The sequence below is a fragment of the Sturnira hondurensis genome, unplaced genomic scaffold, assembly GCF_014824575.4.
Source record: "Sturnira hondurensis isolate 20B ecotype Veracruz unplaced genomic scaffold, ASM1482457v3 Scaffold0009719, whole genome shotgun sequence".
In the NCBI taxonomy this organism is placed as follows: Eukaryota; Metazoa; Chordata; class Mammalia; order Chiroptera; family Phyllostomidae; genus Sturnira; species Sturnira hondurensis.
The window spans coordinates 7800674-7818237 of record NW_028082350.1 but is presented as its reverse complement, the minus strand read 5'-3'; the positions used below and the strand labels follow the sequence as shown (position 1 = coordinate 7818237).

The following is a 17564-nucleotide window of genomic DNA, read 5'->3' as shown; positions in this document are numbered from 1 at the left end:
GTAACTACAAGCAACCCTGAATATGATGAGAATGAAGCAGTGACGTCAAGAATGGAAAGTCTCTCACACACGAAGCTATTCTCATCTGGAGAAAGATGCTAACAAGATAAAGGCTTCCCTTAAGCCACTGAAAAATTTCTCATGGATTCTGTCCCTCAGCATCATTCTGTTAGTCAAACCTCAGATGTTTGTGTTTACGTTAGATTCTACTACAGTGAGAGTCAAAACATAACAATCTGATAAGGCACAGGGGGCAAGCACAAGGCCCACGGGCCCAATCCGGCCCCCCACCTGTGTTATCTGGCCCGGCACCTTGTTTCTACCCAGAGCCAGTGCCGAGCTCCTTGCCCATAGTTAAGGGGCAGTTACTTTATACAGCCCTAAAGTTACATTCAGCCCTTTGAAAGCAGCTGCGAGGGTGATGCGGCCCTCAGTGAAAATGAATTTGACATCCCTGACTTAAGGAAATAAGAAATCTCCATTTATTATCAGTTGGGTAGTAGAAAACCCTGCTTTAAAATGTCCTAATTATTATTATTCACCAAATGCTTTTTCTTCAATGGCTCATCTTTACCAATGTAGAGCGCATGCTTGGCCATCGCCCCAAACACTTGTGACATGACTTTTTGCACCCGTACGTGGAGCAGTGGTCCGAGGAAGCATCTAAGAGTTTGCCCATCAAATATTAGAAAAAATAAATACACCATGAATAAAGGAAGAAGAATAGCTAGCATATACCCCGAGTGCCTAGTATGTGTCAGCCACCAAGCTGCTGTCTTTATTACCTCTATCAATTCGCATTAATTGCAGCCCAGTAGAAGGTACCATTATTATCCCGTCCTGCAAGCAAGGAAAATGAGGTCCAGCCGGCACATTTTGAGATGAGATTCAAGGTCACAGTACTTTGACCCCAGTCCCTCTGACCCTCTAACTCTAGGACCTTTGCTCTTAAGCTCTTAAGTGTATTGTCCATCAATCACAACAGCAAAGGTCTCCCCACAATGAAGACCAGTGTCTGTTGTGTTGCGAGGATCTTCCATTTGTTTCTACTTACAGGGAAAAAATGAATATGTTGCCTAAGTTAACATTCAAGGCAAGTTTGTACCCTGAGGAGAGGTAGTCAAACAAATAGTACAGGAGAACAATATCCTGTAAGGTGCAAAAGTTCAATTATCTTTGTTTATGTAAAAGTTAGCCCGCGGGCAGAATTACTTTGGAACAAATAAGTGCAGCACAGCTATCCAACGATTACCCTTTATTTATTATTATAACTCTGGATCTTGAGATGCCATTTCAAGCCCTTTGCCTTCTACATAAAAACTGTACCACATATATTCCATTTATTGCTAGTTATATTTTATGCTAAAAGCATAGAGATACGCATGGATAATTTCCTATCATGAACAGCTACATTGAGGAATGGCTATAAAATTTAAGTCCTCTATTTGTCTGAGAAAGAGAGGTATCTTATTTCCCATTATATCTCGCTACTTTAGCAATTAAATATTATGGGCGATGGTTTAATATTTTCATCTTAATCTGCTCTTCCCCCAAGGCTATAGGAAAAAAGCTTAACTATTAAGAATATTTCCACCTTTTAAATAAACTATTTCTTAAGTTACAATAAATTATTCTATCATTTAAAAATTTTAAAGTTGACAATATTGGCAGTTACGTGAACTGCAAGTATTATTAGCCTAAGGGATGATGTAATAAGATATTGAAATGATTAATAACTATTTAGACTGTTTGATAAACAGAGCTTAGTTCATTTTTGATTCATATAAAAATAGTAAATGTGTTAATGATGTTATGAAAATGACCATCAAGACTTCAAAACTGAGTCCCAGGAGCCTTAAGTCATCGCAGAACCTTATTTGCCACCTGGATTATTGACTGGTAAAGAAATTTCAATTTTATACAACTGTGTTTTATCTTTTATAATTAAAATAAACTTAAAATAAATTTCTCATATACAAACTCGTGATTTAGACCACAATTACTCTTATGCAACTTGTTTCAACCTTGTCTCATTACTTGCTTCTCCTATCAAGGCTCCAAGTTTGTTCACAAATTTCATGCATGTTGATTTTTTACATGCTATATCTCCATAATGCCCTTCACTTTTAAATCACACTAAAATTTACATGTTTCATTGTGTACAATCATGAGTTATTCTGTTGAAATTAATTGTATTTGCACATTATATTTATATATGCTCTTATAGAAACGACATCTCTACCACCTCGCAGAACCAATCACAGGAAGGAGCTGGAGGTCTCCTGTCACTTCCAGACCATCATCCCTCTAACCCTGAGCCAAAGGCTGGCCTCCTCCAATACGTGCCTGGCATAGACTGTGGGGAAGGTTCCGCTGGTATATGCTCCTCTCCAAACTCATCATGTCGTATATATCCACTATCTGAGGCTTTTGTATGTCAACCACCCTCCAAATAAGTGGTTTAACACCAACAAGATCATCTGCCATCCGACAATCAGTGAGTGTCCCTGTCAATCCCACCAATGTCCCTCTTTCACTGGGAGGGTTAGAAACAGGTGGCAGTCTGTGTTGCTCCAACGCTACCAGCAGACCCGGATAGTCCAATGTCCCTGTAGAAACTGATCCTACAGCCTCAGCAGTTCCCCTCCACTAGAGCCAGGCACTCACCCACAGACACACCTTTGGAATATGTTACCACATCTGCCCCCTCTTGGCCTCAGTTCCTTCCCCACTATGCCCAGGACTCACTGATTCTAGCACAGAGGTGGGCAGGGGTAGGTTTACAGTTGTGAGTACGAGAAAGACATAGGAGAACTTATTCTTGTATTACTGTCTATTATTATCCCAACGAACAACTGTGAACCTAATTCGGCCAACCCCTGTATATCCAGAATCTGCTCACATCTCACCACTGGCACGGCCACTGCCCAGACATAATTGACCGTGGTGCCTCTTCCAGATATAATCAGCTCCTAACCGGGCTTCCTAGGTCCACCCTAGGCCCTCTATGGGATGGCTGTGCATACCCCTCAAAAACCAGGGTCTTTTTTTTATTGTTGTTCTATTACAGTTGTCCCAATGTTTCCCACCCATTGCTGTCCAATGAGGTTTTTTTTTTTAATTCAAGCCACACCCATGGCAAAAATTGTTCCTTAGGAAAGCATTAGAAGCCCCACAGGGTCTGCCCCTGCTGCCTGGAGGATGGTCTTTCCAATCCCTCCCCCATACCACCCACGTGCTCCATCCACCGTACTTGTCTTGCTGCTACTATGCATCTTACATCTGAGGCACACTCCAACCCTACAGCTACGCCCTCTTCCTAGAATGCTTTCCACCTAGACAGCCACAAAGCCAACGCTTCGCTTTCTTCAGATCTTTATTTACTCCAATGCCAACCTTTCCCTGACTATCATTTAAAATGGCAGCCCTTCGCTAAGTCCAATCCCCTCCCCCACTCTATGCTACATTTTCCCAAAGGGGTTCATGTCCTAAATTATATCTGCATTGGTTTGTTCATTATCTACCTTTTCTGGCAGAAATGCAAGCTTTGAGGATAGCGACTGTGCTTGCCTTCACTGAAGCACACCGCGCACTTCAAACAACACCAGCACTTGAAGGCTGCCGTGTGGATGGCTGCTGGCTGGATGAGTGAGTCTCCTATCACCTCGCTCACCTATGAATGTGCACAACTCTGAGGGAAACATTTCCCTAGACAAAACCCACTCAGGTATAAAATGGTGAAAGAGCCACACCATCATGCATGCTAGTTTCACTATCAATTAATCGTCTCCAATGGTGGTCTTCTAAATAAATATTAGTTCATTGCCTTTCCCATTTCCCACAAAAGCTAGTTTAAAACTTCACCACCAGCCCTGGCCGATGTGGCTACGTTGGCTGGAGTATCATCCCATAAACTGAAGGGTCACGAGTACGATATCTGGTCAGTACACACATCTAGGTTGTGGCTTCGGTACCCAGAGGGGACACTTATGAGAAGTGCGTCAATATTTCCCACCCCCCAACCCTTCCCCTTTCTCTAAAAATTAGTAAATATATTCTCAGGTGAAGATAAAAAAAACCCTTCACCACCATACAACACACTTCCTATTCTCTTTCTTGCCAGAACCCTATAGATGCAGGGTTCACGGTCTCTAAGCGCTTTGCCACTGAGGGCGACCACCCCCCAGAAACTGGGGTCCTAACAGTAAGGCAGACGCAGGCAAAAAGTTTTCATGCGGCATGAGCCACACAACCGCCATGCTGAGGCGTAACTTACCATCCCGGGACCAACCACTACTTAGGACATACCTAATATATAAAAGATGAAAACAAATACGTTATTTAGTTTTAGACTGTTTTTGAATGATTGTTAAAATATTTTTAGCATCCTTATTTTATCTGTCCCATAAAAAATAATTAATCTGGTCATTAAATCACCACACTAACCATTTTATATAAAATTTTGTAGGGCCTGGAAATTCATAAAACTATAAGCTCTTAAAATACTGCCAAAGCTGTTTTTTCTTACCTAATGAGTCTCACTGAATACTTACTAGGGATAGGTCACGCCTCCTAAAACTAAATATGGGGTGGGGCACAAGTAGTTTTACAGTTGCCAATATGTGAAATGCAAAGTTTATTCTGATATTATTATTTATTATTATTGTATTAATTCCCACCCGGACAACTATAAACCTGCTTCCCCCACCCCCGCACCTCCTGTGTGCTGACACAAAAAAAGACCTGCAAAAGAAATGACCTATCAGAAGACATGGTAAGTGCATCAGGACGTATTTCAACAAAATGTGTCAATAAAATGCATAATTATAAAGAAAATCCATTCAAATAAAATATATTGTGGATCTTATAAAAATCCCCAATTAACCTTCATGACCTATTACTGCTTTCAACACAACTTTGACTTACTTTCAGGCACACAGCGTAGTGTTCAGACGATCATATACTTCACAGAGTGTTCCCCTGATATTCCAAATACGCACCCGGCACCATGTATAGTCAGTACGATGCTACTGACTCTGTTCCCCCTGCTGTACTTTGCATCCCTGTGACTGTTTTACTACCACTTTGGACTTGTCCATCCCCTCACCTGTTTCCCCAGCCCTCCAAACCCTCTCCTTCTGCCAACCATCAAGCCTGTTGTTGACTATCGCTTTCAAAAGTAAATATTTCTAAGATTAAGTTCTGTTCTAAAAGTAGCTAATAATTACTTACTTGCATGAATTACAAATACTAGAAACAAAGATTACATACCTTGAGCACATTTTGTAAAATATCACTGTATTCTGTATGCGCATTAGATCTGGGAAATTCATTGCTCTCGGATACCCTATAGATAACAGGATGAACAAAAAGTACTCAATTCAGAGAGTAGAATGGGGTGGGGAAAGGGGGAGAGGTCAGTCGAAGGGCACACACAGACTTCCAGTTAGAAGGGAAGTGACATCTGGAGGCAGAATGCTCAACACGGTGCTTACAGTTAAGAACAGTGTATTACATGGGTGACACTCGCTAAGGGAATAGATCTTAACCACACACACACACACACACACACACACACACAAAGGTAAGTTTGTGACATGATGGAGGTTGTAGCTACCCCTTTGTTGGTAATCATATTACAATATAAAAGTATATCAGTTCAACATTTTGTACACCTTACATTTACACCATGTTATCACAATGTTATGTGACTGTTATGTCAATAGAACTGAAAAAAAATTTTAAAAATAAGAAGTGGGGATAGCTGGGGCCGGGCGGAGTGGTGGGGGCAACCAAAGACAACTGCACCTGAACAATAAAAAATAAAATAAAGTAAAAAGATTTTTAGTACCAAAATAAATAAGTTCACTCAGCTTAAATTCACCCTTAGAGCTACATTCACATAATAGAAGTAAAAAATTAAAGCCCATAAGATACATTAGCCCACTGTCTGGGGGTGGGAGGTACAAGGCCCAGAGAGAACAATGGGTTGGGGGGTGTTAGCTTTGTGGGGTGACGCGGGAGGGAGGGCTGGAAAACACTTGCAAACACAGAAATCGGTGTTCAATTTAAATTTATTTGTGATTTCAGACTTTATCTTCCTTTATAACCACCATCGCATAAAACGTATTTTAATTCTTCCTAGGTTAATATGTGTGCTTCATGGAGGTGGTAATTTAATTTTTTCATGCCAAATTAATGTGATTGGAAAGAGACAACAGCAAATGGAAAAGCAGGGCTGCAGAGGCAGGAGTAACCATGTGACTGCAAGCCATGGGGATGCGCAGAAAACTTGTAAAAAACTTTGGGTTTCTGCAGAATATGGAAATAAATTGCAATTATTTTAGCTAAAACTTCAAGATGTGGCAACAGAAAAAAATTAAATATGTACAAAACACCCAAAACATAGTACACATCTCCTATGTCAGAGATTTTCAACCTTTCCCATCTCATGGCACGCATAAACTAATTACTAAAATTATTTGGCACACCAAAATATATACATTTTCCCAGTCTGACAGAAACAGGTATAATTTGTATTCATTCACACCAGACAGCTATTGTTGTGTTGGCAGTTGTCGTTGTTTTTAAATCTGACAACCTTAGGGAAAAGAGGTCAGTGCCCCTCAATAAACAGTCAGGTACTGCCTATTTTAAAAACTCTTGTAGCACACGAGCTGAAAACCACTGCTCTAACGGTACATATGGGTTTAGGGCACATATTCATGAGGGAAAATAAAGAGCAGTGTGTGAAAAAACATTCTGACTCCCTAATAACGGGGAACCACGCATTTTGCAAACAAGATACCATTTCACCTCAGTTCAGCAAATGTCTCGGAATTCGGACAACAGTGATGCTTAGGAAGCATGTGCAATGATGACAAAGCATCCCAACATACCAGGTGTGTGAGTATGAACTCCATACCAGGGAGTTCAAAACGGTTCAGCTCCTTAGAAGAGCAACCCAGCCGTCCCCAGTAAAGTCAGCAACATTCGGAGCTGATAAGCGACTGTTTCTCTTATATGTATAAGTCCTAGAGAAATGTGCTCATGGAGACATGAACAAGAATGTTCACTGCAGCATTTTAAGTGCAAAAATAAGCTGGAAATTTATCCAAAGGAGAATTAACAAATGTCACTTATCTATAAAAAATTGTATAAATTTACATGGATGAATAAGAGAGAGAGGGAGGAATAAACGAGTCTCAAAAACATGGCTAGTTTTAAACCCTTACATGTCCTGTCCTTTACTCAAAGCACAGGTGAATGGGGGGAAAGGTACAGGGGTGAAGAAGCATAATTGGTAGGTACAAAATAGGAGCATGTTAAGAACCATACAGGACATGGAGAAGGCAAAAAACTTGTATGTGCGACCCACGAACATGAACTAAGGGGGAGGGTTGCTGGAGGGAAGGTGGGTGCCAGGCAGAGGAGGGGAAGGGGGGAAGACTTGGGACAAAATTAATAGCATAATCAATAAAATACACTTTTTAAAAAGAATCATCCCTTTTGATTCTTTATGCAAAATATAAAGATTAAACTACTAAAGATAACAAAATTATAAAGAATCTGATTCCATGTCAACTCTTCCAGGCAATAAATGTACAGAGCTCATACTGAAAAGATTGAGCTGAAAATGTGTTTAATATGAAATCAAGAAAAAATGTTTAGCCTAGTATGATGGGTTACTGTGTTTTGTAGGTGACATTTCCATGACCATATGTGGGATTGTTATACAGTATCATCAGTCAGAATTAAAACCACTAAAAACTTACCTCTCCGAGTTTACAAAAGAAATTTTGCAAAGTAAACCCAATATTCGGTCTACGCATAATATTTTCCACTATAGATAATGCCTCATGCAAGCAAGCTTTATTTCCAGCTGAAAAGTAATTTATGCCCCTGCAACGTTTATCTAGAATACAAGGAAATTACCCATTTTCACAATTAATAGCAGCCTGCTGACACCGATTCAAAAGAAATAATTTTTGACATTTCGGAGATAAAGAACAGTTGGATAGAGACAAACTGCATTGTCAGCGGCTGTGTGAGATGACCCAGGACAAGCTGCCTAGCACCGAGGGGGGAAAGAGTTGTAACCACATTCGGAATGCCGCCGACAGAAATGCTATAACCTGCACCTTTCTAGTCCTAAAACCAATAAACAGACGCTGGCGTTCTAGAAGTTCTGGACATTCTACAATCCAAGCACCTGCCAGTGCTGGCACACAGTAGGTGTTTCACAGATACAGGAACTGCAGCAATAGAGAAATAAAGAAAAAAAAGGATGAAGGCAGGGAGGGAGGAAATGTGTCATTTTATTTCAGAATCATCTTCCTGCTAAGTATCATTCATTCCTTCATTTGTTCATGCAGTTCATTTAATTACTCTCCTGAGCATCTGCCCAAGGTGCTGGAGAGAAAGGAAAACAAACACGTCTCCTTGCCATGGCCAGCACAAGACCCCCTGTTCAGTGTTAGAAATGGCATTATTCCTTTATCCTTCCGCGTAATGCTCTTCCAAGGAATAATTTTAAATATCATCCACCTCTGTGAACACAATAAGATAATGCATCCCATGCTTAATGTAACGTTTATATGAATCTCTGGACTCTCCCACACATTAAGATAATCAAGTATTGACTACATCCTTGCGTCGTTAACTACATGTACACACACACACACACACTTCAAATTAGTTTTACGGTAGCTGTACACCAGCTTTGCACTTTACAGTAGCCAGTATCCATTAGTGTAAAAGAGGATAATTCATTAACTATGTTTTCATTCTTCACTCACCTGCTTTTACAAGATATTTAATTTTGAACATATTCCCATATTTCATTAAAATAGGAATGCCTTTTTTATTAAATTCCTAAATCTAACATTTCAACCCAAGAGGACAAGCGTGTCAATATTTCAAATACGTACAATCAAAAAATGAAAATTTAGTTAACCAAGAGAAGGAAATCATAAATTAAAACGGCAAATCCTTCCTGTGCTAAATATCATTTCTCACTCAGTCTTTTGTCATAATGTAGAAAACCTGACTTCCAGGAAAACTTCCATATCTACCCTGTATTTTAGAAACATGTGAGCTACTTGAAGACGAGAGAACTAGGGAAAGGTATATCTTAAAAGAAAGAGATAATTTTCTTAACCTTACCTTGCTGGTGTTACACACACACACACACACACACACACACACACACACACACAGGAGCTTCCAGTAGTGTTCTCCCAAATGCCCCTTCATTTCGTTTTTGAAACTTGATGCTGAACATTTTGGATAGTGTTAAATTTTAAAAACTACGCTATTATCTTATTTGCATGGAGATTTAAAAACGGACGAGTCTGTAATCTGGCTACCAGCTGCTTTTCTACAGTAGGTTACATATTCTCTGTCAACTTCCACTGTTTCTTCATGAGTCACACCATACTGCAGTGTAATAATAAATAAAACATGTATGAAGAATATTTTCAAAACATCTTTGAAGCAGGCAGCCCCCGCTCACAGTAAGACAGATGAAGGGAAACAAATCCTTTCACATTCTCTCGGCCGTTCTGCTTTCATCATGAACATTAAGCCCCTGAAAAAGAAGAACAGTTGCCATCCGTGCTGTGACAAAGCTAGCACTCTTTGCAAAAACACTTATTCACGAACAGCAACAGACAGAGGGGTATCCGCGTGTGCCTTTTATCTCAGAAAACACCGCGTGCTGCGTAAATGACTAGCCTTAGGGTATGCTAAAGTCCCAAGTCATAATTACGAGCCCTTCCAAAACAGATCTCTGCTGCTGTTCTGTTTAAGAAAATGTGACTTAAAAATAATAAATCCCTTAAAAGAAAAAGATGGTGTGGAAAACAGGGCCAATTAAATGGCATTGGTCCAGTCAAGATAGTGTAAATATATATATAAAGGAAATGGAGTTACTCATGTCAACCAGTCAGCCCTGACACCTTGGTTCAAGGGGAAAACTACCGAAGTCACACTAGACACATCTGGGAAGGAACTATGCCTAAGATATCTATATACATGACCAGAACATCTATATACATGTCTGCAGACCACCCACAGATAGGTCCCTGGTGAAATTCCTCACTTTCCATCAAGGGGGCCAAGACACTTATCCAGAGACCCAAAAAGGGTGGAGTCCACGGCTTTCAAGGTATAACCGGGCAGGCTCCAGACCCCTGCTGAGACAGCCGAGCCCCACACACCAGAGTGCTGCTGCATTCCTTGCTGCTCCATGCCAAGCTGATCTCCCTTGGTATCGGCCACCAGAGGCTCTGCCCTGCTGGACTGAGGACTTCCTCTGCCCTGCTGCCCACCTGGCTGTGGACATCCTTCCTTGCAAGACAACTCCTTTGCCCACTGTGCTGCCTCCCAGACCTGCAGACTGAGACCCTGGGATTCAGGCTCATGATCCCCTATTGGTTACTATGTGTTGTGTTTTATATTTCTCCCACTGTCAGAGTGTGAGTAGGATATGAATGCATGTTGATGTTCTGCTTTGAGTGAACCTGCATGCAATAAAAGCTGAGTGAACAGCATAGTTACTGTGTGTGGCTCATGTCTTTTTCTTGGTGCTGGGCTGCTCAGCAGACTGCTGGCTGAACGGTGGCCCTGCTGACTTACAGGAAAGACTATATCATGAACATGCTCTGGTGACAGATGAACAGTTGTGCCAGCAGGCTGACTCCAACCCCAGGGCTGGAGTGCGGACTGTACTTAGGATAACCTCTTGTCATCCAGCTCCAATCGCCAGCACTGTTGCCTCTCTCTCCTGAAAAGCCCCTTCATCTCACAAAAATAAGGGGCCCCATAAGTCCAGAGACCCCAGTGATGATACCCATCGGCACAATGTAAAGAATGGCTTCAAAATTAGGTTTGCATGGTGTGCATAAGATCCGTGAGAGAAGAGAATGTGCTGTGCCCTAGCCCAAAGTCTTCCGGAACCCAGAATACAACTCAAAAAACCACCCCCCCCACCACCACAACAAAAACAGCTTAATATCGCCAAAGTAAAAGGCATAAGGAAATATTTCGAAGTCCAAGGACCAGATCTAGCAAATCTACTTGCATCATTTGAGAAGTGAATTGATTTCCCCATTACACTTCTCTCAATCAGACTTGGTTCCCAATAAAATGTGTTCGGTTTCTTTCTTCTGAAAAAAATAAAGACTTTTAATTGTTCTCAGATATTGTGACTGCACAGAAACCAGATGGAGGGCATTTTTCTTATTGATAAAAAAGCCCCTTCTCAGTTATCATACAGTAAATGTGATTTCTAACACTGCTTTTAGCATATATATTTAAAGTTGTTTTTCTGGAAATAGGCCTAAAGGTACTTACTCTATTCATTAAATTAAAAACAGATATTCTTCTTGTAAGAGAATTTCTTCCCACAAAGTTAGGCTTTAGGGAAACTTCTAAATTTGTCTGGGTTTCTAATGATTCTTAAATAAAACTTGGCACTCCACAAAAAGGAGAAAACGATTATAACAAATCATACTTAAGAAAGTCCCTACCATTTTCATATTATGATTAATATTTAAATAAATATCAAAACTCAACCTCTTGACTATAGCACATAGAATTTATTAAACAGGAAAAGTGGAATTTATATAAAATTACCTGATACTCTGGTAGACAAACACAATCCCATATATTTCTAGTACTTAGGTAATTACCACCAAACTTACAGCAATATCACAAAATTTTTTCCTAACCCCATCTTAAAAGTCTAAATAAACAATTCAGTGTTTGTGTGTTTCCAATCTTTTGACCTTAATTTGCTCTGTTTTAATTTATCCAAGAATACGTGAGAACTTTGTTACAGCATCTTGTAAGACAGAAGAAATGTTCAACTAACACTCAGTGAAAGCCTATGGGTTAGAAAACTGCAGGCAGTTTCTTTCACTTGTATAGTTAACACTGCTACCCCCTAAAAATTGGGTTTGCTTTTCCATGATCCTCTTCGGTCACACACTCTTACTTGGAGGGATTTAGTTTTCATATTAAAAGAGAAGAAATCATAATGAAGTTTCCCTGTTCTACAATCTTTAAAGACTCTCTCAAATCCTAGTTAATGATTTTTAATTCTTTAAAATTTATTTTTCAATGAAAGTTAACATTCTATACTATATTCGTTTCAGGTGTACAACATAGTGATCGGACAGTTAATCACCTGGTAAGCCTAGTCCCGCTCATACACTAGACACAGTTATTACAATATTACTGACTCTAGTCCCCACGCTGTACTTTATGTCTCACAACTGTTTTTATAACTGACCGTTTGTTTGTGCTTCTTGATTCCTTTTTCACCTTTTTCAGGCATCACCCACCCCACCCCTTACCATCTGACGATCATCAACTTGTTCTCTGTCTCATGAGTTTATTTCCATTTTGCTCATTTATTTTGTCTTTTAGATTCCACATATAAGTAACAGCATATGGTATTTGACTTTCTCCGACTTATTTCACTTAGCACACTGCTCTCTAGGTCAATCTATGTTATCACAAATAGTAAGATTGCATTCTATTTATGGCTTGTATTCATCCTCTTTATCCAATCATCGACTGATGGGTACTTTGGTTGTTTCCCTACCTTGACTATTGTAAATAATGCCATCATGAACATAGGGGTTCATATATCTTTCTGATTTAGTGTTTAGGATTTCTTTGGATAACCACCCAGAAGTGGAATTGTTGAATCACATGGCACTTCTATTTTTAATTTTTTGAGGAACCTCTATATTCTTTTCCATAGTGGGTGCACCAACTCACACACCAGTGTGAGGCGCTCGCTTTTCTCCATCTCCTCACCAGTGTGTGCAAATCAATGAATGCAATACACCACATAAACAAAGTGAAAGCTAAAAATCAAATAATCTCTCACTGGATGCAGAAAAGGCATTTGACAAAATACAACATCCATGTATGATAAAACTCAGCAAAATGGATAGAGGGGGAACATACCTCAACATAATAAAGCCCACATATGATAAATCCACAGCCAGAATCATACTCAATGGTGAAAAGCTAAAAGCTTTTTCTTTAAGATCAGGAACAAAACAAGGATGTCCACTGTCACCACTTTTATTCAAAAAAGATTTATTACAAGTCCTAGCCATAATCAGAAAAGAAAAAGAAAGAAAAGGCATCCAAATTGGATAGGAAGTAGTAAAATGGTTATTATTTGCAGATGACATGATACTATAGAGAGAGAACCATAAAGATTCCACCAAAAATTCATTAGAATAAATGAATTCAGAAAAAATAGCAGCATACAAAATACTCAGAAACTGGTTGCATTTTATTTGAAAGAGAAATTAAGAAAACAATCCCATTTACAATTGTGTCAGGAAGATTAAAATACCTAGGAATAATTTTAAGCAATGAGATAAAAGACCTGTACTTGGAAAACTACAAGATATTGAAGAAAGAAATTAAAAGCACAAATAAAGAGAAGGATATACATACCATTCTCAGGGACAGGAAGAATTAACATCATTACAATGTCCACGCCACTCAAACCAATCTGCAGATTCGGTGCAGTCCCTATCGAAATACCACTGGCATTTATCACAGAACTCAATCAAGTTGACGTTTTAAGTGTTCTTCCACGGGAGTCCAACTCACCCTTTCAAGCATATGACCCGTAACTTCCATCTACAACTCTTTTCTCTGTTCTATTTAGCTCTAAAATGTATTTTCCATATTGTACATGCTCTCATTTTCATGAGAAAAAAATCATTACGTAGCTGTCTGGGGGTGGTTAAAAGGCTTCTAGTTCAGCCAGTTCAAATCACAAAGCTTCACTTAAAAGGCACATCAGTATGTTTTCCTCCAACCATTGCACTTGTTTAAATCCCATCACAGAACTAAGGCTGTTTCTAACATACCTAAAAGAACCACTAAATTCATAGCACCTTAAAATCTGACATTTCAGTTTCTACAAAGAAAATCAATTCATCATGAGTGATATTTTAATTCAAATTTTATCCTGATTTATTGTATTCATCTTATTTAATAAGCATAGTTTTAAAAATTAATCACCTTTTATATTTAGTTCAGTATATAAACAAAGCACAAATTATCTAGATTGATATTCATATACTTATTAAAAAGGAATACTGGCAGAGTTATATTCTGCATTGAACAGAAGCAATACATTTAATTGAAAAGCAGTAGGATAGAAATATTTTCATTCTAATCCTACAGCATAGCTAACACATTATAGGAGGAAATCAAATTAAGCTATTATAGTAATAAGGAATTTTATACAGTAGCTAACTAAAACAAGATCATCAATTCTGCAATGTTCCTTGTAATTTCATAATCCATTAATTTTATACCTGAACATATTGTTTGAATTATGGTTGGGTTTTGATCTTAGCTGATCCTTAAATGTGTAATTAATAGTTCCTATGTTAGTATTTATCAGACTTGTCTGCACATTGATATATCATACTGGTGCTCTTATGAAAACCACACGAGGTTGCAGGGAGAAAAATCGGACAAATATTTCTTCAAATCATATTTTTAAACACAAATATATCATTATACACTTAAAACAATAAGATTTTATGTTTTATAAAACGTTTTAATGAAATCTAATAATTAGATCCATTCTCTTTGAAGTAAAACTGATGTTGGGGGACCTGAAAGAACCCTTGAAGAGCATACCTGTCCAAGGACTGTTTCATTCATAAAAACAGTTTCATTTACAGAGCCATCCTCCTGGACGACTTTAGAAACAATCTCTGAAGGTTCCAAAGGGCCAAAATCTTATTTTGCACCAAAATAATGAAGGAAGACAGAGGAACAAACCCAGCTAAGTTCGCCAATACAGTAACAGGAAAACGGGACAGCAAGCCCTGCGTTTCAGGACTCGAGAGACATTTACCTTGAAGGACAGCAGCATTCCGAGAGATTAGAAACTTTAAGGTAGAGCTGGATGCCTGCAGCGCCTGCTGCATGTCTTGGTGAGCTGCAACCTGGTACCTCTCCTCCATCTTCCGGGTGCAACACGTAGGCTTTCGGGATGTGCACACCTGAAGGTCGGGTCCTGGAATGCATAGAACACCTTTCAGAATGGTTCCCCGCTGATTTAACAAACATTACACAATGTCAGGAATTAACGATCAGCACTGCACACAAAGGGTTCGTGTCCTATGTGAGGAACCGATTTACTAGATAAATTTTAAAATGTGTCTATTGTCCATTAACCCCACCATGAAACAAAATATTTTCCACCATTAGCCCCTTGTTCCAATATTTTATTAACTTTTTGATCAGATATTAAGTATATCCATTTAACTAAATACTACTAATTAACAAGCAGATTGTATAATAGAAAACTAATTAAATATTATGTAAGTACATAGCTAAATCAAGAAAATGTCATTTTTGCTTATTTTATTAATTCAGCAAAAAAAATTGCAGTAGATATGGTATAGAGAAGTATATGGGCCAAAATCATTGTTTTTCCTGAGGAAATTAAATCAAATTTTGTACATCAAACAAAGGTTAAAACAATCTTCACCGTATTTCTTTTTCTTCGCCATGATGTTAGTACTTCTTGTGGATTAAGTGATCACCAGCAACCACGACATGATGTGGGATTTAGAGCCCTACATGGGCCCAAACCCAGCATCCAAAACTCTACTCTTCGGCAACCTGTCTCGAGACCACTCCCGTGACTGTGGGTGGTGGGCACACAATGCAATATACAGAGGAGGTGTCGTAGAACTGTACACTCAAAACCTGTATACTTGTATTAACCAATGTTGCCCAATAAATTTAAACTAAAAAGAACACTTTTCAGTTTTATAAGCATATTCGGAAAATTGTGAAGATGCATATTTGATGTGGCTCAGTGGCGTGGGCATCATCTCGTAAACCGAAAGGTCTCTGGTTCAATCCTGGTCAGGGCACATGCCCGGGCTGCCAGTGGGGGGCAGGCAAGAGGCAACCAGTCAATGTTTCTCTACACACGTTGATGTGTCTCTCCCTTTTCCTCCCTCCTTTCCCCTCTTCTCTAAAAATAAATAACTTTTAAATACATATTATATGAAAAGTGAAGTTACTATGCATATGTAATACCATATTTTTCAGACCATAAAACTCACTCCCTCCCCGAAATTTGGGAGGAATCATGGTTGTTAATGCTGCTGTTGAGTTTTGTTTACATTTACATTGGTGAAATATTATGTTTTTTATGTTATTAAATATTTAGCATATTTTTTGCTTGGATTTTTTTTTCCTACTTTCCTCCTCTAAAACCTAGGTGCATCTTATGGTCCGAAAAAAATACAGTAACTGTGATTCAAACTGCTGCTAATATGATCGGCACCGCTCATCCTGGATATGGGTCCCAGGGCAAGCACCCTTACAGGTAGGGGGCGTGCTAGAGAACGGAGGAAAAGGCACGGGGCGGGCCGTGGCACATAAAAAGGATAATCCTGATGGGGCATCAAGGCAAGCGTCCTAGGGCACTCCAGGGCTTCCGAGGTTTTATGGGAAGCTCAGAACAACTGTATTTACGTGGCCTAATATATAATAGTTATTCCCTTATTTTAGGGTGTGACCAGGAGTTGTGGCCCTTGATCTCTAGGGAGTTTCACCATTCCCACAGTAGCCCTTCTCTGACTAATCTCAGATCAGCAAATATAAAATGTGTGTGTGCACACAACACACACACACACACACACATACATGTAACAGCCACCTTCCAAACTTCTCCTACTTCTTCACACAGAGTCGGCCTCAGAACTCACATTTCCAAAAGCTATTTCTGGGTAAGATCAAGGCATTTGAAATCACTCCGACTTTCTTGCCAACATGGAACATCAAAACTTTTTTTTTTTTTTTTAACAATTTTGACTTTAAGTTAGATAAATAACAACCAACAGCTTCTGAGCATTTCGCAAAGGCTAAGAGTCATAAAATATTTATGTGTGTCACAGTAGGTAACATTTTGGCAATTGTTTTTCATTTATCTTGCCTAAGGTTATAGAGAAGCAAATTCCACTTCAAACAGTAAAGTTGATTGAAAGGAAACAAAGTTATCTCAACTTCGTCCCTAAATGGAAAGATTGAGGAACTAGAGCTCAGAGAAGCGTAACTATGGAAGTTGGGGGGAAGAACCAATGCATAAATATTAAAGCATATAAACATATTCAGGATAGGGAAAAGGTGCTGGGGAGTAAAAACCATGACGACAGTAACAATAACCACAGATCACTGCAACTATCTCTCCAGAATTCAAATACCTAACATCCTCTTCGACCACATCCCTAATCCTGACCTATGAAAGCCCCAAGTTGTGACCATTCCTTCCTGCTCTGCCGCTCAGCCCCATGGGAAGTGACATAAGCCCCTACAGTCCTCCCGTGACACGCCAGCCTTATTTCAGTTCCTCATATTCACCAAGTTCCCTTTGCCACACGGACATTCCCCATGCTCCTCTGCCTGGGACACGCCTGTCCTACATGCGCTCACCCACGTGTGTGCCAAACACCCACCTTCCCCTCATTCGCTCTCACCTATTTTTCTTT

General features: G+C 39.4%; 1 protein-coding gene across 1 annotated transcript in view; it reads right to left on the bottom strand.

Moving 5' to 3' along the window:
- The window catches only part of GPC5 (glypican 5), a 1180201-nt gene that overhangs the window by 1136763 nt on the left and 25874 nt on the right, over positions 1-17564 (bottom strand). Inside the window, exon 2 of the mRNA XM_037057549.1 lies at positions 14912-15073. Coding sequence (XP_036913444.1) covers positions 14912-15073 — 162 coding nt within the window. The remainder of the gene's footprint in view (positions 1-14911; positions 15074-17564) is intronic.